Here is a 22084-nt window from a genome sequence, read left to right as displayed (position 1 = left end):
GGCCCCGGTACTGCCACTCCTTGGCATGTACAGGCCGCGATACGAGCTGGAACAGAGGCTCGCGCTGCCAGAAGCGGTGCATCTCTCACTGAGCCAGCACCCCGCCCAAGGCGCCAACACATGTAACCAGGGGGGTGCGACCTCACTCTCTTCTCCGCCTCTTGCAACTTGGGCCTCCGATGCAACTTGGTTGATTACGAGTCGATGATGATAATAGAGATCTCAGGCTGCAACAGGGCACACGCACACAGCGTCGCTGAGAGACCCTTGAGCATCAGGTGTGCACTGTCACAGGACAATCCTCAAGAAGGTCTCAGGCTGCACAAAGCACATGCACACAGCATCGCTGAGACTCCCTTGAGCCTCTGAAGCGCACGGTCACAGGGCAATCCTCAGAAAAGTCTCAGGCTGCATGAAGCACACGCACAGAGCGTTGCTGAGACTCACTTAGACTCCTGGCACCCCCAATCACTGGGCAATTCTTCCGAGAGTCTCAGGCTGCAAAAAGCAAACGCACAAAGCTTTGCTGAGACACACTTGAACTTCTGGTGCCCATGATCACAGGGCAAATATTTTGAGGGTCTCAGGCTGCAAAAAGTTTACGCACACAGCGTCGCTGAGACACTTCTAGAAACTTTGGTGTTCCTGAGTTTCCACAACAGGGAGCCAGCTCATCTCAGGCCCATGTGGGTACATTACTTCAGGACACAGCACAGCAAAGTCCTTTCAAGCAGGAGGACACAGCACACAGCAAAGTCCCTTTAGACTCTTCCTTGGTTAAAACAGCAAACTGCAGGCCAGCCCCAGAACACACAGCAAGGTTAAGTCATTTCCTTCAGTCTCTTCAGTGGTATCTTCCTTGGCAGAGGTTCCTCTTAACCACAAAGTAGATTCAATCCTTTTCAATCTTGAACAATCCAATTGCAATTCCCATTCCAATATTCAGGGATTTAAGCTCTCATAGTTATACCCCTAAATGTCTTTGAAGTCTTTGTGTTCAGGGGGGCAATGGCGCCTGTCCAAACCAGTTCTGGGTGTCTCCCTGCCAGTGACACCTTTTTCCTTTGATAGTTGGGGTCTGGATCCTTAATCACTCAGCAGGGTATGGAGCCATTGTTTTATGGCTGCAGCCCAGGCCTCTTCACTTCTAGGGGCTACTCCTCCCCCTACACTCCAGATGCAGGTTAGCCTGTTTCTGTCTCACCTGCTCCCCTGGGTCAAAACATTCCCCAGATGCTATCACTTTAAGATCCAGACAGTCAATCCACACACAGAAATGTTATAGCACAAAAACCCAGCCACTTCTAAAATAGTGGTTCCTAAACACACAATGCAAAAACCACCTTCACAACAAGATATGTTATTGAATTGTGAGTTCAGGCATACTAAACTTCACCTCTCCATCTTATACCTTTGGGAAGATAGGCTGGAAACATATTACACAGCCTCCCCCTCCTATCCTATGGGCAAGATGGCCTTTCAACAGTGAAAAACGAAATGGAGATCATTCCACTGTCAGGACATGGTACACACCTCAGTAGATGTCCTACCTTTCACATGCACTGGACCCTGCCCAGGCGGGTACCTTGGACCTACGATAGGGGTATCTGATGTGCATAGAAAGGGAAGGGTAAGACCTGGCAAGTGGGTGCACTTGTCAGGACAACATGGCAGTTTAACAAACTGCACGCAGGCACTGAAGTGGCAGGCCTGAGTTCTCTTTTTAAGGCTACTTGTGTGGGTGGCACAATTAGGGCTGCAGGCACACTAGTAGCATTTGCATTACCAGTCCGGGCACACATAGTGCACTTTACTAGGGACTTTACTAGTAAGGCAAACATACCAATCATGCACAGCCAATTACCATTACACTTTACACAGGGAGCACTTGCACTTTGACACTGATCAGAGTGGCAAAGTGCCCAAAGCATCTAAGCCAGTCAAACGAAATCCATCACATCATCAAAAGTAGAGGAGGTAGAGGCAAAAAGTCAGGGGTAATCCCACCAAGAAATGCCAGGTCTAACAGCGCTGCACCCACATGTGTGGTCTGGTTACTGCTGCACATAGCTTTGGTTGCAGCACACATAGACCTTACACTGATGCACACAGAGGAAAGAAATTTGAGGGAACATTGATTACATTGTGTGTATTCTTAAGAGCGGGTCAATTCTAACATTTACATGGACAGTTCCCTCTGGTGGGCTATGCTTTCCTTTTCCAAATGGTGGAGGCACTCATTAATGTCCCTCTAAGGCTCACTTTCCCCTTTGCCATAGCATGTGAGCTGAGGGCACTGCTGTGTATGGAGTGTTGTGAGTAGGAATTGTTTTTCCTGGTGCAACTTGTAATGAGACATGTTCAATTGAACTATTGTGGTCTTGCTTAAACACAAAGTCATATTTAAATGTGGTTGTGGTCCGAGCTCCTGCTTGGTTTAATAACTACATCACACAATAACTTTGGTGGTGAAATCAAAGTCAAATAGCAGTATATCTAAAAATATGTTCATGTACGCAGGAAGTCTGTGTGTATTGTCTGTCTTCTCCGTTCTTGGAAGTGGGGTGATTAGATTTGTCCAGATATGGGTCGGGTGCACTGTTCCTGACGGCCCCTTCCAGTATATGTCATGGGTTTTGTGGAGTGGAGAAGTGTGGCTCACTGGTTAGAGCGGCAGACCCTGATGCAGAGGTCTGGCCTGGGCTATTACTATTATTATCAATTTCTCAGTTATTTTTTAATTATTCGTTAGCTCATTTATTTATAATTTGCCAAAATTGTAAATGGTATGGATTTTCACCACGTTTATATTTATGGTTTTGTCAAACGTAATTTTTAGCTGCACGAGATTTCTTACGATTTAATCTTTTCATTCATAGAATATTGCGCAGACGGTTATTACATACATAACGAGTCTATTGTTACTTTCGCAATTAATTCTTGTGCGTTACCGATATATTGTCCCATTATCGGTATTTACCAATAGGTAGAGTTGACTCTAGTGCCCATTTAGAATGTAGTTCCCTTTTCTATTTTTATTCCTCCGACTGGTTGGGCCGTCTAATGCGTTCCACACCGTCGTTTATGTCTATACAAGCAGCAGTATCCTTGGGAGCCATTTGCGACATTCCGTTTTAGAACCCAGTCCTCTTTTTACCTTTTTTTAACTTTTTCTAATTTCTTGGTCCTCTCTTCATTTCTGTACATAGGTCAGCTGCATTCAATTTCTTAATTAAGTAGGGTATATAAACAGCGGTCCATAAAGCCTTAAAACGCCATCGTTCGTGGAAGGAGCATAGAACCCCCGTGTCCCGCCGCCGGAATTCTGGAGCCCTGTTGATATCAATTGGGTAAGATTTAGAAAAGTCCTAAGCGCGGTACCCGTAACCTAGTCGCTCTTTAGCTGACTCGCTATCTTTAGTGAACAGCTGTTAACACGACTTCCCTATTATTTTTTCTATCTCACAGACAGGGAGTTATTTTAACCATCTGAATCGACCGCCTTTGAGCATAAGCAAAAAGGTAACCATCAGTCCTTTTTCCCTCTTAGAGATTAAGTTAAGAAGTTGTTATCTGATAATTATACTGTATAGATGTTTATGCCAGAATACTTTCCATCTAATTTATAGGTAATCATCGCTAATAAATATCCCCACATCAGGAGGATTATATCTTTTCGGCATCACATAAATACGTATTATTGTGGCCACCACGTTTTATCTCCGGTCGGCGGGTCTAAACGAACTTCTACTTTCTAATTCAGGTACTTTCATCTTTCAAAGTGATAATGTCGAGAATTTGTATTTTACAAATTTCTTAGTTAAAGTAAAACATTAAAAACTGAAAGATCTTATAATTTCTTTAGGAAATATAGAAATTAAAATCAACACTTGAGACCAACTAATCACACCAGTGTTTGCTGAATATCCATTTGGGAACTCCAATTAAAATAGGTAAACACCAATCCTGTCCTTTTAATAAACCTTTGTTGTGAAGAAATCATAGACCTTGTTATAATAATAATTTTTCAATGTTCATTTACTGTTTCTTATGGTTTAGAATATCTCCATCACAAAAATAAAGAAAGGACACTCGTTGTACATACAAACCAGATTGCGTCATCAAGTTACCTTAATACACTCCGTGTTTTTTAAGTAAGTGACCTGACCTATGACGTAAATGTACTGTATATTAATATATAGGTCCCGCTATGATAACTTCTTGATGACTGCTACCATCTTGAGCGCTATTTGTATCATCGTCTACGAAAGCTAAATGATCCACTACAGAGATATAAATATCAGAATCCCTGCAATACCTATCCGTTTAAGAACCCTCTCACTTCCAATGTTGGGAATTGTCATTTTATTATATTAAGACACCTTCCTTTCTCTGTGACCAATGCCACAGATAAAAGAGCTTGGGTTCATTGATCTACTACAGTCGCTTATTCATGATTACCATTAAGGCAAGGAAATGAAATCCTTAAAAGAATTGTTGTAATGTTAAGAAGTTCGGTCACAATAAAATGGAAAGTCTGAGACTACTAGAATAACATTGGATTGTTAAAGCGTTCATGTGTTACATATTAAGAGTGATACAATATTGTGCATAATGTTTTCTTATATGACATTTCCCTTTTTAGATACTATCGTGGCTGCTCCAGGAGAAGGCGCTGGTTCGCCGAAACGCGCGTAGAGATTAAATTAGCCACATTCTCTCTTAAAATTGTGTTTATTTTATGTACCTTCATTTACTTCGTTGGATTATTTCATTTTTTTAACATTGTTGTTGTGTATTCTCAATCTATTGAGTTATATGTGTTAAATGCAAATTGTGAATGTGTATTATTATTATTTTTATTGTGTCTTAATAATTTGTGAATAAAATTGTACTCCCCTTTTTTACAAAAAACCAATGTTGTAGCTCAGTTAATTTCGACCACTTATTACGCTTTGTTGCCTAGATTGATATATATCATTCACTTGCTTTTCCCTGGTCTAGGAACTGTATTTCCATGTACTCAGGGGGTCCTTGATAAATATTTACGCGAGGTCTGGCCTGGGACCAGGGTTCAATTCCCGCCTCGGCGGGTCTTGGACTCAATTTCCCCGGACCAGATAATTCTCGCCTCGGTGCCTATTCTAATCATGGGTCCCACTCTGCAACTCTGGGCAATAGCTTGCTTAATCTCCACAATGGCCCCAACAGCGCTAGGATGCCTGGCTTCACCTTGGGGATGCCCAGGAGTGGGCACTTCACAGGGAAAGGCCAGGAAGGGTTCCACAGCGGTATGTGTACAGCGCCTTGAGACCCCTTCGGGGGTGATACGTGCGTTATATAAGCACTACTACATTTACATTTTTGAAGTTAAATTCATGTTTGCGCCCTGAACATCTCATTCTCAGTGGAGCTTGGTCTGTATGCAAAACCAATGATCATGGACTGGATCTGTATTGAGCCCCTAATGAGGACGAAATGGTCCCTGGGATCTCACAACTCTATATTAGGATTGCCACTCCTAATTTGTGATAAGACTTGGAGAGAGAGGCAAGAAGGGACATTGTTACCATATTTGGCAGCATTACCGTCTCTCCCTTCCCAGTGATGGCACAACCGACAGACAGTTCAACAGAGCTTGTCCTTATTTGGAGAGCATTAGTGAGGGGTGACCCACTCTCTGCTCTTTAAGATAGCAATGGAATGGTGTGTGTATCTTTGTAGACGTACTACTCATGCATGTACTGTTGTCTTGCTATAATGCTGTGTACTAAAGACTTGATACCCACTGGATACCTATGGGTAAGTCAAAAGAAAGCTATCCTGTCCCTCACTTGGGCTTACCTATAGGCAACTGTGACAATTGTGCAACTATAACGGAGGTGGGATCCTGATGCCCGGGGGCCTCACTCTTCAAGCCAAGTGTCTTGAGTCATTGATTTTATCTGGGTACCCTTACCATGATAGTAAGAAGAAACCAAGGATAACATGGGTAGGCAGATGGGTTATGAATCTTACAAAAACGTACATCTGGTCATAAAACACAAACAGAATGAAGGAAATCCAAAATATGTACACCAATGTATTGTGCTATATAGGACTGTATGGTAAGGTAGGTAAGGTAAGTATACTTGCAAAGCGCACTGTTACTCCATCTTGCGTGTTCGTTCACTCCGGACCTCGGATCGGCAACTGGCCAGTTGCCGATCCAAGGTCCGGAGTGAACGAACACGCTCACACCGAACGTCAAAGGACGTACTGACACGTACCCGTGTCTGCCGGGATATTATGCAGTAAACAAGTATAACGAAGAAAACAGTTGGAATACACGAGGATTTGTGAATACTTTACCTTTAATGAGATTTCGACTCCTGGGTATAGTAAGGATATTATAGCAACAGAGAGACAGTGAACTTTGCCCTGAAGAAGTCTAATGGCATGATAGGAATGTCAGACGAAACACGTGTTGGCTGTTATTCACGAAAGATGGAAGAAGAAAATAAATAAACTTGAATGATGCAGTAACGATCCACATACCCTTGTGTTTCAATTGGAGCAACTTTACATCGTTTGATTGAATTTGGATATTATTTGTTGATCGGATAACCCTGGGCAACTATTGAGATATGGACTAAAATCATATTGTTATATACAGATAGTAGATATTAGAAGTGCTCAGCAAAGATTTGATATAACCTTTGTTAATGCAGTGTCTTTAGACGTCCTAGCGAAAGTCACACGGACAAGTAATGAAAGTCTAATTGACAAGTTGGTTACCTTATTCTAGGTGTAGTACTGCCGGATCAGGGAGCTAGATAGCCCGGGTGAAGGGAAGCTGTCCCATGAGAAGACATGTTCTCAAGCTCCCCCAGGACAGATGAGATGTTCAACTGGTGTCTGTGGGTGTGACTCTACAGAGGGTTTGGGAAACACTTCGGCCATTTATAAAAATTATGCCTGCAGTCGGACCTGATGCTCAATAAATCTCCTGCTATATAAGTAACTGTGCGGGTCCTCTCTACTCATTGTGGCTCTCACTGCTGATTCCTGAGCTCCTGCAGTATTGACAGTGTGCTGCTTTTCATCACGTTGTGTGATCATTCACGCCAGGCCAGTGCTCTGAATGGGACGAGTCGATGACCCGAAAATCATGGCCAAGAAGTTCAAGATTTGTTTAAAAAAGTGTTTCCATATGTAGCCCATTCCAGAGTAGTCCAGCCAGACCATAATGAGGCCAAGTCCCCTTTCTTTGGCCCTCAGGCCTTGTCGAGCGCTCCTGGCCCAGGACTTGCCCCTCATCTAGTTGATTCTCCAGGGTGCTGCCCCATATCGTAGTTCAGTTGTACCTTGGAATATAAGGATCTAGTTAACGATCAGCTCTGATGCTCTACTCTATCACCATACTGGGGATCCTTTTCCATTCCCTGTCTCCAAGTCTGTCACTAGTGTGTACTGAGCTTTTCACCATTGCTCAAATTCTCCTCTCTTGGCATTCAATAGTTCATGTCATCCATGGTCTATTTTGACAGGGGCATGCTCTGCCACATTAGGAATTTTAGTAGTAGGCGCTGCTTCTGTATTGAGAATGGTGTCCCTGGGTGTTGGCCCATCAGTCATGCACCATTTGCAGTCTTTGGAGCTTGGAGGCCTACTACACACCCATGTTGCTGGCCTGCATCCCATGTGACTCGCCGGCCCAACAGACCTCTATTCCTATGTCGCGGAGGTTCCCCTTACACTGGGCCACACCACAGGTTGCATCCCTTCCTCATAAAGCAGCTCCAGCCTTAGTTGACCTGTCAGGTTCGTCATCTGTTATTTCTCTCACAAGGGACTTCAGGAATCCTGCCCTCTGCCTCTGATCCTCTCTGTGCTCTCCAACGACTCTGCCTGGGCCTTCCAATGGGCCTATTCACCAACTGATGTCAACTTTTGAGTAAATGACCCTCACTTAACATGTGTTTAAGTCTGTATCAGGACACCAAAGCATAGCACCTTCAAGTACCTCTTGAAATTTGCCATTCAGCCATTGCCTGGCTACCACCCCCACTAGTGTCTGAATGTATTTGAGCAGCTGCCAGTGGAGTCGCTGAGGCATTTAGCTGTTGCCTTGAAAGAGAGGCTAGACAAGAAGAGGAAGTGGCAAGCTGCTGTGTCCCTTCTCCACACAACATCTTTCTCTCTAAGGGAAGGCAAGTCTACATGTGCCAGTTAGCTCTACATCTGCTCATAGTTTCAAAATGTCAGCAAAGGAGTGGACATTGAAAAACAAACAACATGTTTCTTAATTGAATCGTGAATATTTGAAGGTGAAATCAGTACACCATACTGGTGGCTGAAAATTGTCTGCTTGTTGTGGTCATGAGCCTACTTTGTCCATGCCCTAAAATATGTATGTCTGTTGTAGCACTTTGTATGTGCAATTGGGTGAGTTAAAAAAACACTCAACACTAGTATTGCAATCGACTACTTCTTGTAATGATGTCTCTCTTTACAGCTCCTAATAAAAATCTTTGAACACAAAAAAAAAAACCTCAACACATCGGCAGAGATATTTTTTACTCAAAACCCAAGGGTACATTGCACTCTGGAGTATGGCTGATATGCAGGTGTATAGTTGCCTGAATTCTGCCAGACATGAAGAACACGGGGCCTAATTCACAAAGAATTGTAATAGGACAGTGGCTGAAGGAATTCTGCTGCTCTGCCCTACACCAATTTGAAAGGGAAGGAATCCACCGTATTTACACAATATAGCGCATTCCTCTCCTTTCAACTAGCGTCGGGACACAATTAACAATCGAGCGCCAATGCAGGCACCCTTGCACCATGGTAAAAGCGTGTCTGTGTTGTTGGTAAAAGTGTTTTTTATGCAGGAAAAGGCACCTTCCTGCACAGCAAGAATCACTAGTGGTGTTTTACTCATTCTATGAGTGCAGCAGATACAGCACATCTGCAAAGGGGAAGAAGCAAGGAGAAATATGAGCCTTTCTCCTCATTACACTGCTCTTGGGAGGCATTTATGGTGATGCCCCAGGTTAACGTGATTTGATAAATCAGGGACAGGGTCAAATTCCATGGGTGTTGATCGGGAACACCCGTAGCAACACCCATGGAACGCCTCCTTGTTGTAAAGAAAGGCAAGGCAGCCCTTTGAGCTACCCTTCTCTAATCTATGAGGCCATGCCAAGCCACGCCTCATAGAAATGATTGAGAGGCCTGTGCCACCAGAGAGTCATGAAACTCTACGCTGCGAGGGTGCTGGAGTCGTGAAATTGAGTGACACAATGCACAGGTCTAGTGTGTTACCAAAAACACACACTATTCTACAGCAGTCAATGAAACCCAATTGTCATTCTGGGCAAAAATTAAGTGAAAAATCTGTGCCTCATAAGTTGAACATAACATTTGTTCTATTTTCAGACAAAGTGTGGGATTTAATGCTGGTGTTGTTAGGTTTGGAGTATTTGGCCTCCATTTTGCACCCCTTTTCTGAACATAATTAGATTTCTCAATGCCTGTCTTGTGTTATTTCAGTTCCTGCAGTAGACGAGACCCCCAATGGATATCAATGTAAAGATTGCTACACTGACCAGGCCTTGGACGCCTGCACAGTGGCTGGAGATGTTCAGTGCACCGGGGAGCATACCACCTGCGCCAGCTTCCACGGCACAGCCTCCATACCTGGTGAGTTAAACCAATTTTTGTAATTTTGAGTTATTTCTCCCACTGCAACAATCTTCTAGATTTCTAATCCTTTCTTTCAAACTAAATGCTGCTCACACTAGTCCAACTGAATGTCTTCAGCGTGCTCGTTCCCACAAAATACTAAGCAGAAATCATGTCGCTTTGAACCTGATGATGTGGTATTTGTGTAGCATAAACCTAGACAATGTTGGAGGCACAACAAGAATAAATATCTCTATAACTTCCTCTTTCCACATGTGCTGCATTCTGAAGCTCTCTTACAAAGAGGATAACACCTCTAAAGGTGTCCCCTCATTCACAAAAACAATACTGCCTCCAATGCAGGCACCCTTGCATCATGAAGCAATGGTAAATACTCTGGCTCTGGGCTGCACTGACAGAGAGCAGGTATGCAGCAAAACTTTTTTAAGTTGTCTTTCTGAGTTGCGCTGCATCACAGTTTGATACATCTGACCCTTTGGAATGTGTGTATCTCAGTATCCAGATAGCTGCTGCTGCTCTGTACCACAACCAGGTCACCAGGCTCCTTTTCAGCCTGTTAAAGACAATGCACTCAGCTGCTAAAGTGTTTATGGGATATGGCTACCCCTTTCTTATAATTACACACACACCTCACAGCAGTCAGTGTTGCTCCTCCTATGTGTGTGTTCGGCAGATCTCAAGTGAAGTAAGCTAATGCCAGAAAGGTGCTTATTAGAACAGTCTTAATGCGTAAAATCCACATCATGAAATAGAGTGACAAAGCACATAAGCACTATGTGCATTTATGTATATGAAAATGTCTCTGGTTTGATTGAGCAGAGCAGCCTTGTACGCTCATTTCAAATCAATCAATCAATCAATCAATCAATCTTTATTCAGTTTACACATGAAACCATAAAAATATAGCACATACAGTTATTGCAACCAAAACATTACATGCATAAATCTTAAAAGAATAGGAGAACATACAACCAATTCATGTGATGAAGAAACTGATAGGAGAGGACATTTCCTCTCACAACATTATTTTTAAAACTCAATTCAGATGTACAGATAGGCACAGTGAGATAACTAAGGGCCGGTCTGCATTGGGTAAAATTGAGATCTTTTTGTTTTTAAAACTATGTCTTCCGTATCTGTAGAACGTATAGAGGACGACAAAATTCAATGGGGCTTATATACATGCCCCTTGCGTCACTTTTGTGTCATTTTTTACATGGGAAAAGTGCATATGGGCGGCGCAAGAGGCTTGCGAATCAGCCCAAAAGTGCTTTGTAATGAGGTTCCATGTCAAGGATAGACTCCTTAAATCAGTGTCCCATTCAAGTGGGCGCAATCACACAATATACAGAAAACTGGTGAACATAAATTGATGAACAAATACAACTGAGTACCTCCTCCAGGTAAAGTTATAGCATGGGCTGAGACTGTTTACATTTCACACCCTTCCCTGCAGCCAGTGTGATCCCTCCTAATTTTCATTTCAGCTCTTCTTTTGACAGAATGATGCTAATGGTGCCTTCTTCAGAGTAAACACTTAAGACTAGGAGAAAATGAAAAGTTCTAATAAAATCCAGTCAGGGTATTTTAAAAGTATTATCAAGAGAAAGACAAATAAGAAATGAGAGATCTGTTCAGAGTGGTTTCACATTTGTCCCAGTTAGATTAGCATATATCCATTGGTTGTCATCTGATGGTATCCTCATTATAAGGTAGTCCCAGTTCTTTGTGGCAGATAAACCAGGTACACTGAGCAATCTTAAAACTATTGGACTTGACCGCTGATTTAGAGGCAAATCTGAAAATAGAACAGACGAATTTTAGGCTGCTGGCTCTTGAGCATTATTTGGGGTTTCCAATTTCCAGAGCCTTCAAATACAATCCTTAGTTTACAAAAGGTATTCATTGTGGATGTCTGTAGCCTTTAATGGAAAACTGTTGTGTTTGAAAACTCCTTCACCATACGTCATTGTGAATGTTTTCTTAAGGATCACCTTTAAATTGAAGCTTTCCATACAGACCATAAACGAATCAAGGAGCATTTGCAAACCATTCACAGTATGTGCCATGGGAATGGCATTGTTTGTGTTCTTAAGGCCAGGAATTGGACAGGTACCAATCCTTCTCAAGTCTAAAGAGGTGTTGTCAGTAGGGCCATTCAAGACTTTTTATTATAGATATGGCCCTTGCCATCCAGAACAGCGTCCAGCGCTAGTTTACAATCATCTCCCAATATGATATGGAATTTTCAGAATTCATTGATGGGGTAGTTGCGGTGTGAAAGAAAGGCGGATTTGTCACTGTTAGGAGAACAGGCAAACCCACGCTGAACACCATAGTGCCTGTCCAGAGCTTGTCCCTCATCATCTCACCAGTTATGTAGAACATTACAGGGAAGGCATTTGCAAACGTGAATGGCCACCCCACGTAGTTTGGACTTAAGCATGGTGTCACTGAGTACGGTAGGGTCATGACTGTTTGAGGTTCAGCAGTTTTAGAGGACTTGTACCACTCAGTCCTGCTTGGGTTTCTATGGCTCCCTTGCTGAAAGATGTGTCTCTTGGAAAAGGGCTAATGTCAGTGTGCTTAGAGGTCAGGGAAGATACGCTCTCCTTCTATTCAACACGAGAGTTCAGCACATTACCTTTGCGTGTGAGTAAAGTAAGGGGTGGTGGGCTATGGTAGTGGCAATTAACAAATTAAACCAATGAAGTATACAGCAGGAAGAAAGAAGGCATGTGTATTTTGGTAGGAGGCTACTGCAGTGGTGTCACAGTACCAATGAGTAGAAGGTGGGGGAGGTAGTTTGCAGGACCAGGACATTTGGAGAAAGGAGGGAGAGCACAGTTTTTATGAAGTGCTGTGGGTCCAAAGGAGAGGGGCAGGCTGTTAAAGGTTAGACTGAAAATGTCAACATTATCGGCACCATCTTGCTCTCCTTGGGCCCATTTGTGCGCTTAAGCGGCAGCCATTTTGTGCACCATGGCCTCCCTGCCCCTCGCCGATAGCCAGCGTCTCTCTCTCTCTCTCCCGACCTCGCAGGCAACCCCCCGCGCGCTGACAACCCCCCTCCGCTCTCACATGTCTTGGGTCATAAACCCCTCTTCAGCGCGGCTCTGCCTCGGAACCCCATCCTGTTCCCAGCGCGACACTTCCCTTCATTCCTTTCATGGTCCCAGGCCCTTTGATGCAAACCCCCTTTTCCTGTGTGCCCGTTTGTCTTCCTCGTTCCCAGGCCACCACCTAAGCTCTGCGGATGCTGTTTATTGCCCCCCCCCGTACAGTAGGAAGCTTCCCTCATTAAAGGACCCTCGAGTTGATCAAAGCCCCCACCCTATGAGATCCGATCAAACCCCCCACATTCCGTGAATCGGCGGAATGTCCAGCTGCGCGATAATCATCACCTGTTGTGACCGGGGTGGGGACTTCTGCTGTATATGTGTGTGGGAACGGGCTTGGAGCGGGGGTTCCGAGAATGTCTTTCCGTACATCAAAGCATTGCCAAGAATGTGTTGTATGTAATAAAGCAATAAACCTGTGTATAAGAGGCCAGGCCTCAGAGATGCGGTTAGAGCACCTCGTGACGATACTTGCTGTCCGAACTGATGTGTTCTCCTCCGGAGAGAATAAAAACCCTTGTTTCCTGCCTTCCAGTCTCCAGCGCCTGCCTCTTCATTGGTTAATATCTTGTGGGTCTAGGAGGCAAAACCGCCGGGCAATACTTAAGGATCTTTTAATCTGGTTGGTAGCCTGACCTTTTAACAATTGGCGCCCAACGTGGGGCCCATCAGTGACTCGTGGATCCAGTGGGAGAGGTCCTGATGACAGAGTGAACGACTGCAACGATCGGGAGCGCGCCTGTCCGATAGACCCTCGTCTGACAGCCGATCATCCGAACTTCACTGGTTCCGAACAGACCTCTCTCGAGTGATCTACGGTCCTGACTGGGAACCATCAGGAGTGCCGCGAGGAATACGAGGAAAAGAGGACGATCGGGCGCTGGATTCGGAAGACAAGAAACTGTCCATGCGGTCCGGGTAAGGTTGTGTAAACACGACGAATTACGAAATGGTTATTTGAATTGTCTAGAAAATACTAGTATTACTCTTTGTTAATTTATTTGGAGATCCTCTGTCTGCAAACGGAGGAACAACAGGCTCTCCCTTTGCAAACGGTGGAGGATAGGTAATACAACTGTCGTGTCTATCTTTCTCCCCCACTGATTAATTACTTGAAACTGAACTATTGTTCACAGAGTGTTTTTCTGGAGATTCTCTGTCTGCAAACAGGAAAGAGCCCCTCTCCCCCCCCTTTTTACAGATAGTGAAAGGGTAGGTAACGCAGACCTTTGCGAGCCTACTTATTCTCCCCACTGAATTGTTTTTTTATTTTATATTGGTTCATGAGGTATTCACTGCCTGCAAACAACGTAGAATAGAAATATTCTGTCCAGTCTTTGCACACAGTGATAAGATAGGCAGTGCTGACTTTTTGTCCCTCGTTGCGAGCCGTCATGTCTGTCTTCTCCCCACTGATCGGTAGCCTGTTTAGCCCGGACCGCTTATTAGAGATGAACCATCCGGCTCCAACGGAAGGCACCCCTAATAAGGACATGTTCATGAAGCATGGATTGATCGCTATAGCCTATAACAAACTGTGGCATAAATACACGAAAAAGAATGGAGAAAGTCAGTGGCCACTGATAGGATCCTTCGATGATGACAAAATAAACGCGCTAGAAACAGCCCTAGGTAAAAATAAGACAACGCCCGCTATGCTTGATAGTTTCGGCATGTGGCGCAAAGAAACTGAACAACATAAAAGGAAAATTGAGAGTAGGTTGGAAAAAGAGCTGCGAAAAGCAGCCCACCTAGCTGCTCAGAAACTAGAAGGAGAGATAAAGGAAAGAGAGAAAGCCAAACAGAAACTAGAAATGGAAACATCAAGCCAGTGCCCGGTTAGAACGCCCCCCATGCTCTACCCTGATTTATCCTCGAGACAAAAACGAGCGAGCGATGATCTGCTGTTAGGCCCTCCGACCATCTACATGCCCCCTCCATATGCCCCTTCCCAACCCTTAGCACAACACCCACCACCCCCAGGTGCAAATGAGGGTAGTGCCACAGCTTCGGCCCCCATGGTATCTGTGCCGGCCGAACCCCTTGTACCAAATACTCCGCAAACGACAACGTTAGGCGACCCTGAGACCCGAGGGGCCGGTTCCGCAAGAATAAACAGACTAAGCAAAGATGAGCGAACAGGGATTGACAAGATAGTAAGAACACTGGTAGAAAGGAAGGAAGGTGAAGAGTACATCACGGATATGTTTAAATCATGTACAGGGAGTCACAGACGACACTTTACTGTACGACTGTGTTACCATGTCTTGAACGCATACGAGGACCGATATCGAGACCAAGGTCCCGAGAGCCTAACGACTCTGTACCGGAAGGTCGATATCGGGGATGAGGGCGAGTGTGATGTGACGGACCTCCTTACGCGTACACTTGAGGTTTTCCGCCACCTCACTGAACGAGAATCGGGAACTAAACGCACGACATCCGTGGCGCCCGAACCACAAACTGAGCAACCTAGCGCCATGATGCCAATACGAGAGGCTGCCCCTTACTGGGTTCCTCCACGAGGTGCAGGGACTCACGATGATGCAAACCACCAAGATGCAAAAGGAAGGGTAGTGTACAACTGGGTCTACCAGCCATGGGACCGGCAAGAGATTCTGACATTCCGGAAATCTCTGCCTGACCTACGTAAAAACCCCACTGCCTTCTATACTGAATTGGGTACAGCCCTAGGTTCAACGATTATGACCCTGGCTGACATCGACTTGTTTTTTGGGTTATGTCTACCAGCTGATGTGTGGAAGCAAATCCGGAAAGTCGACCACCATGAGCTGCTCGGACATACCTGGACACAACTCGAGGAAATTGATAAACAACGAGGACCGGGACAAAAGCCTTTGAAATCCATTTTAGACCTTCCAGATAAAATCGTACAGAAATTAAAAACCCTGATTCCAGAAAAGAAAGTGGACTGGTCGATAGTAACGGCCTGTCGCCAGAAACCCCAGGAGGATGTATCGGAATACTTCTCCCGGTTCGAAACGGTGTTCTCCGATTACAGCGGCCAGGACATGACCACTGCAACCGGACACCATCTGTTTGTCCAGAATTATGTTAAGGGTCTGTCATCGGAGGTCTCCCAGAAACTGCAGGCTAGCGAGAGTAGTTGGGCAGCCTCCAAACCTACGGCTATCCTCCAGATGGCCCAATATTATGAACATCAGAAAAATGAAAACGATAGGGCAACAGAGAGAAAGAAGAAGGACTTGAAAGAGAGGGTGATGATGGCCTAACTGCAAGGGGTGACTATAGGACGAGACCAATACCGGGGAAACTATCAGACGAACGCCCCTAAGTCCCAGGACCGTACTTCGACTCCCCATAGTGGACGTAGAGACCTTAGAGAGGACCAGTGCGCTTTCTGTAAAGGAACTGGCCATTGGAAATCCCAGTGCCCAGTTCTTCTGGACATAATCAGAAACAAAGACCCCAAGGACATAGCGAATGGGCCGAGAAATAAGGGACAACAGCGAGGGCCCCCAAATGACACGACTAACGACAGATCAGGCAGACCAAATACATTTGATCGACCCAGACAGAACCAATACCAGCAATCTGACTATGATGACACCCACAACTTTGCATAGGACTGCCAAGGGCAAGGGAGGGATCCAGTCGAGCTCTATGTTGACCAGCAAGGCCCTTACGTCACTGCTAAGGTCCTGGGTACCAAGTCTCCATTTCTGGTAGACACTGGCGCAACACGTAGTGCGTTATCTAAACGACTGATTCCGGGGGCACCCTTGTCTGGCTCACTTATAACATCGACAGGTTTCGATGGAACGCCCTCCACTAACCCTTTGTCCGCCCCGATCCTCTTTGACGTAGAAAACAACACCACTGACACCACGTTTTTGCTTTCCTCCAATAGCCCTGACGCCATTATGGGACTTGACCTATTGAAACACTTCCGAGCGACGATCAGATGTTCCCAAGACGGAGTTCGAGTTTTCCTTTACGACAACCCTGTCCTGCTTAGACATTGCCCTCCCCGACGCATGTTTTTCATCACCGACGCTGACACATCCCTGCTTGACACTCTGCCTCCATATCTATGGGCCAAGGCGGATTCGGACGTAGGGCGCATGTTGATCGACCCAGTGCACATTACTGTCCGACCAGACGCAACTCTCCCAAAACTTCCACAATATCGGATATCGCCCGAGGGCGAGAAGGCATTGGTAAAGATTATTCAGTCGCTAGTCGACGCAGCAGTGGTAGAGGAAGTAGTTATCAACGTTTGCAACAGCCCTATCTTGCCCATCATCAAGAAACAGGGAGAGGGAGATGAGAAAGCATACCGTTTTATCATCGACCTTCGAGAGATCAACAAAGTGGTGGTACCCCAGTACCCTGTGGTCTCGGACATCACCACCATCCTGACTTTGATTCCTTCTACTGCCACCACCTTCACTGTCATTGACCTCAAAAACGCATTATTTTCCATCCCCATCCACCCAGACAGCCGATACCTCTTCGGCTTCACCCTAAAAAACCGCTCATATAGGTTCTGCCGAGCACCCCAGGGCTACACAGAAAGCCCTAGCATCTACAGCCAGGCCCTCAAGAGACAACTGGATCAAGTCCAGTTACCCGACGGAGTGGTGTTAGTGCAATATGTCGATGACATCCTCTTAGCAGCCGACACCACTCCATTAGCAGTCACAGCCACCATTCAACTCCTGCACTTCCTTGCGGAAAATGGCCACAAGGTCTCCAAGAAGAAGTTGCAATTCTGCCAACCCCAGGTCACTTACCTAGGCCACCTTTTGTCCAAAGAAGGAAGAAAACTCACTCCTGATCGAATCCAAACCATTCTAGATACTCCTGTCCCTAAGACCCAGAAGCAGGTCCGCTCCCTATTAGGCCTCACCTCCTTCTGCCGACAGTGGTTACCAAACTTTAGCCTCGTTGTGAAACCGCTGCTTTCTCTGTTAGGTAAAGACGTCCCTTTCCCACTCCCTTGGACCCCTGAGTGTCAAACCTCCTTCACGGAACTCCGAGATGCCCTTTGTTCGGCCCCCGTCCTAGGTACCCCTGATTACAAAAAGCCCTTCTCCCTTTACACTCACGAAAGGGAGGGGTGCGCTTTATCTGTCCTGACCCAGGCCATTGGCCCTAAGCAACGACCGTGCGCTTACTTCTCTGCCACTCTCGACCCTGTAGCCAGAGCCTTGCCTGCCTGCCTTCGAGCCGTAGCTGCTGCTGCGATCTCTATCCGACAGAGTGAGGGGATCGTGCTCTCGAATTCCCTCACGGTACTGGTACCCCATGCAGTCGACACCCTCCTGAACCAAACCAAGACGCAACACCTGACGAGTGCACGACTGACTGGATACGAACTGACTTTGCTTGTACCCCATATCGCCCTGAAAAGATGCACCACACTGAACCCGGCAACTCTGTTACCCTTGCCAGAGAACGATCCCAACGTGCACCCTGTACATGACTGTGTGACTCTTACGGACGAACAGACTAGAAGTAGGGTTGACCTCAGAGACACGGCTTTCCCTGACCCTGACGGAGAGCTGTGGGTGGACGGTTCTTGCATCAAACTCCCCGATGGCACCACTTCCGCTGCCTATGCAGTCACCACGGCCCGAACTGTAGTTGAGACAGCCCGTATCACGCAACGATCTGCCCAGGCAGCAGAACTGATTGCCCTGACCCGAGCCTGCATCCTGGCAACAGGAACTACAGAGAACATTTACACCGACAGCCAGTATGCCTTTGGGGTGGTTCACCATTTTGGGCTCCTTTGGAGGGAAAGGGGATTCTTGACCTCACACGGCACCCCCATTTTGCACGGGGATCTAGTCTCCGCCTTGATCGAGGCCGTCCTTCTCCCCAACAAGCTTGCAGTCGTCAAATGCCAGGCACACAAAAAGGTGACAGACATCATTGGGCAGGGAAATGCGCTAGCCGACATCACTGCCCGAACGACAGCTGAAAATAGGACGACAACACATATGTACGTGACCAGGTCACAAGCAGAAAAATGGACTGACGCTAGAGACACTATTAGAGACATTCAAACGGCTAGCACACAACACGAGTTGACTGAATGGACACGGGTGGGATTAAAAGACGATGAAGGCTGCTGGCGGACAAAAGACACAAACAAATGGTTGCTACCTGATTCATACCTGATTCCCATACTGGCTATGGCACACTCCCCTGCCCACATAGGATCAGCCCCCATGATTGAACTTGTCTCCAGAGTTTGGCACAATGATAAAATCACAGATTCCGCCAAACGTCTGGTCCAACAATGCTTGATATGCCTGCAACACAACCCCGGGAAAGGAACTGTAGTGCCCCGGGGAGGATTTGGGGTCCCAAACCACCCATTTGAGGTCCTGCAAATGGACTACATCCAGCTAGATATGTGCCAAGGCCTGAAATATGTACTTGTCGTGGTGTGCGCCTTTAGCAAATGGGTGGAAGCATACCCAACCAGTGACAACACTGCTATGGCCACCGCAAAAGTACTGTTAAAGGAGTTTTTCCCCCGTTACGGCCTTTGTCGTATTTTATGGAGCGATAATGGCCCCCACTTCATAGCCGAAGTCATCCAGTTCATCTTAAAGGGGTTGGGCATCAAGCAGAAATTTCACGCAGTCTTTCACCCCCAGTCCGCTGGACTTGTTGAGCGACACAATGCCACACTAAAGCTTAAACTGGCCAAGATAGTAGCTACCACGGGTCTGAAATGGCCAGACGCCCTCCCACTAGCATTGCTATCGATGCGTTCCACCCGCACCAGACATCACTTAACCCCTTATGAAGTTGTTTTCGGCCGACCCATGAGTATCTGGTCTGCACCGAAGCCAACTTCCATTCATGAGGTTCGGACGTCCTAATGTCTGATTATCTGTATAAATTGACTGAAACTCTGTCTGTCATTCATCAGCAGGTGCAGCAGGCCATCCCCGATGCTTCCAGGGGTCCGGGTCACGCCATCCAACCTGGGGATTTCGTGCTGATCCGAAACTTTCAGCGGACGAAGAGTTTGGAACCCCGGTGGACGGGCCCCTGGCAAGTGTTGATCACCACCCGGACGGCTCTTCGTGTGGAGGGGAAAAGGCATTGGCTGCACGCACACCACTGTAAGAAGGTCTCCCCGACCCTGGCCACGACAGAAAACATCGACGACCAAGAAGAGCTCCTGAACAAGGACCGACCGTCACTAACCTGCTATCCTGATACCGAAGCACTTGAACTTTCAAAATTCTCTGATCCCACTGTGCCATCCAGAGAAGGGTATTTCCTGCGTCGAAAGGAGGGAGCTTCGGCTAAGTAGACCACAAACTAAGTTGAATCTCAAAACGGTGACCCAAAGCAATCAAGGGTTGCCTGGAGAGAAGCTAAACTAAGTCTGTGGTTCTGCCCACTACCGAGCACCTTGAAGATGAAGATGATGGAAGCGCCAGATAAGAAGATGATGGAAGCGCCAAATAAGAAGATGATGGAGACAACAGGAAATACCCACTACAGAAACCCAAGAACAGACAGACTTCACAGCTCAAAGACAATTGCACTCTTCATCGCAATCCTTTTTTGCTTTCTCCTCATGACCACACTCTGGATTGTGGAAGAAAATGCACCTGCCCACGAAACATTCCTGACCACTGCTCAGCCTGCCACCATGAAGGAACATTATCTGATTTCGCTCTCTCCTCAACTCAGAGAGAGGCGAAAGGAGTTTTGGAATAACTCTTTCGTACAGCTCCTCCACCAGCACAATCTTGCCACCAATGCCACCAACTGTTGGATCTGTGGGTTGCTACCCCACGCCACTGGACACTCGATACCATTCATCCCCTCACCCTTCTCGGTTCATGGCTCCTGCCTTGCTTGGCTGATCCTCCTGCAAGAAAGCTATAAGGACAATGCCACCTCCAGCAAAACCATAACGCATTTCTCCCACGGGGTCCGGCGAAACAAAACAAAGACACACTTCTGCCCACAGACCTCCAACGACTCCATCCACATGGACATCCCTGCTAAAGAACGAATTGAAATGCAGGTGTTCAACAATCCAACCAGACCCACCTTCTCCTACCTGCGGAAACGAACGGCTGCCACTCTGACTGTGGCCCTATCAGTCATCAACGTCACAGGCCACATGTGCATAGAAGGACATGGGACACAGCTGGTGGGCCGCAGTGCTTGCCGGTTTACCAGAACTTTGGACACCACGGATCCACCTTCCTTTGTGTCATCCCCAAACATGTATTTCGTCTGCGGCACAAAGGCCTACACCTGGCTCCCCAAAGGCTGGGGGGGCACTTGTTTCATCTCCTTCGTCCTTCCTCCGACTTATGTGGCCCCAGCGAATCATCATAGGCAAAAACGAGCCAAGGACATTGAGCAAGCCGACTCAACAGGAGCGCAGTTCCTCGATGCTATGAAGGGACTTGTTCCTCTTTGGGGCCCGATGGCAAACAGCCGGGCCATCCGACATTTGACTCAGGCAGTTGAGACAACAATGAACATCACAGCTGGTATCTTTGCCAACAACACCGCCGAACTCCAAGCGGTCCGCTTGGTGGCCCTACAGAACCGCCTTGTCCTAGATGTGGTTCTTGCGGACCGTGGTGGAGCATGCCGCATTATTGGGTCCAGCTGCTGTACATACATACCGGACAACTCGCCCTCAGTGTACAAAGCCATCGAACATCTTCACAGACTCTCTTCAGAAGTCCACCAGGATCAGGAAGAATGGTCGCTTGGTGGTTGGTTCTGGAACACCGTTAAGAACTGGGGCTGGAGACTGTTCACCATTATCCTAATTCCTGTAGTAGTAATATGTGGCCTATGCTTAGGAATTCAATGTCTGCCACCCCTGTGTTCATTATGTGCAAACTGTATTTGCCCTAAGGCCGTGGACTTTGGAAACGAACGCATGGGAGCATTATATGATGCCGAGGTTGGGAATTTGATGAAGATTGACATTGAGTAGGCAAGTTGGCTAGATATGTTGAAAAGGGAGGACTGTTAAAGGTTAGACTGAAAATGTCAACATTATCGGCACCATCTTGCTCTCCTTGGGCCCATTCGTGCGCGTAAGCGGCAGCCATTTTGTGCACCATGGCCTCCCTGCCCCTCGCCGATAGCCAGCGTCTCTCTCTCTCTCTCCCGACCTCGCAGGCAACCCCCCGCGCGCTGACAACCCCCCTCCGCTCTCACATGTCTTGGGTCATAAACCCCTCTTCAGCGCGGCTCTGCCTCGGAACCCCATCCTGTTCCCA

At 46.6% G+C, this 22084-nt stretch overlaps 1 protein-coding gene across 2 annotated transcripts in view; it reads left to right on the top strand.

The window, feature by feature from the left end:
- LOC144807245 (phospholipase A2 inhibitor and Ly6/PLAUR domain-containing protein-like) overlaps positions 1 to 22084 on the top strand; it is a 104055-nt gene that overhangs the window by 62403 nt on the left and 19568 nt on the right. For both annotated transcript variants that reach the window (XM_078673099.1, XM_078673105.1), the window contains exon 4: positions 9538 to 9687. In XM_078673099.1, coding sequence (XP_078529225.1) covers positions 9538 to 9687 — 150 coding nt within the window. The remainder of the gene's footprint in view (positions 1 to 9537; positions 9688 to 22084) is intronic.

This window comes from Lissotriton helveticus, chromosome 1_2 (genome assembly GCF_964261635.1).
Source record: "Lissotriton helveticus chromosome 1_2, aLisHel1.1, whole genome shotgun sequence".
Lineage (NCBI taxonomy): Eukaryota > Metazoa > Chordata > Amphibia > Caudata > Salamandridae > Lissotriton > Lissotriton helveticus.
Note: the sequence above shows the minus strand (reverse complement) of the source record. Positions and strands in the feature narration are given on the sequence as shown.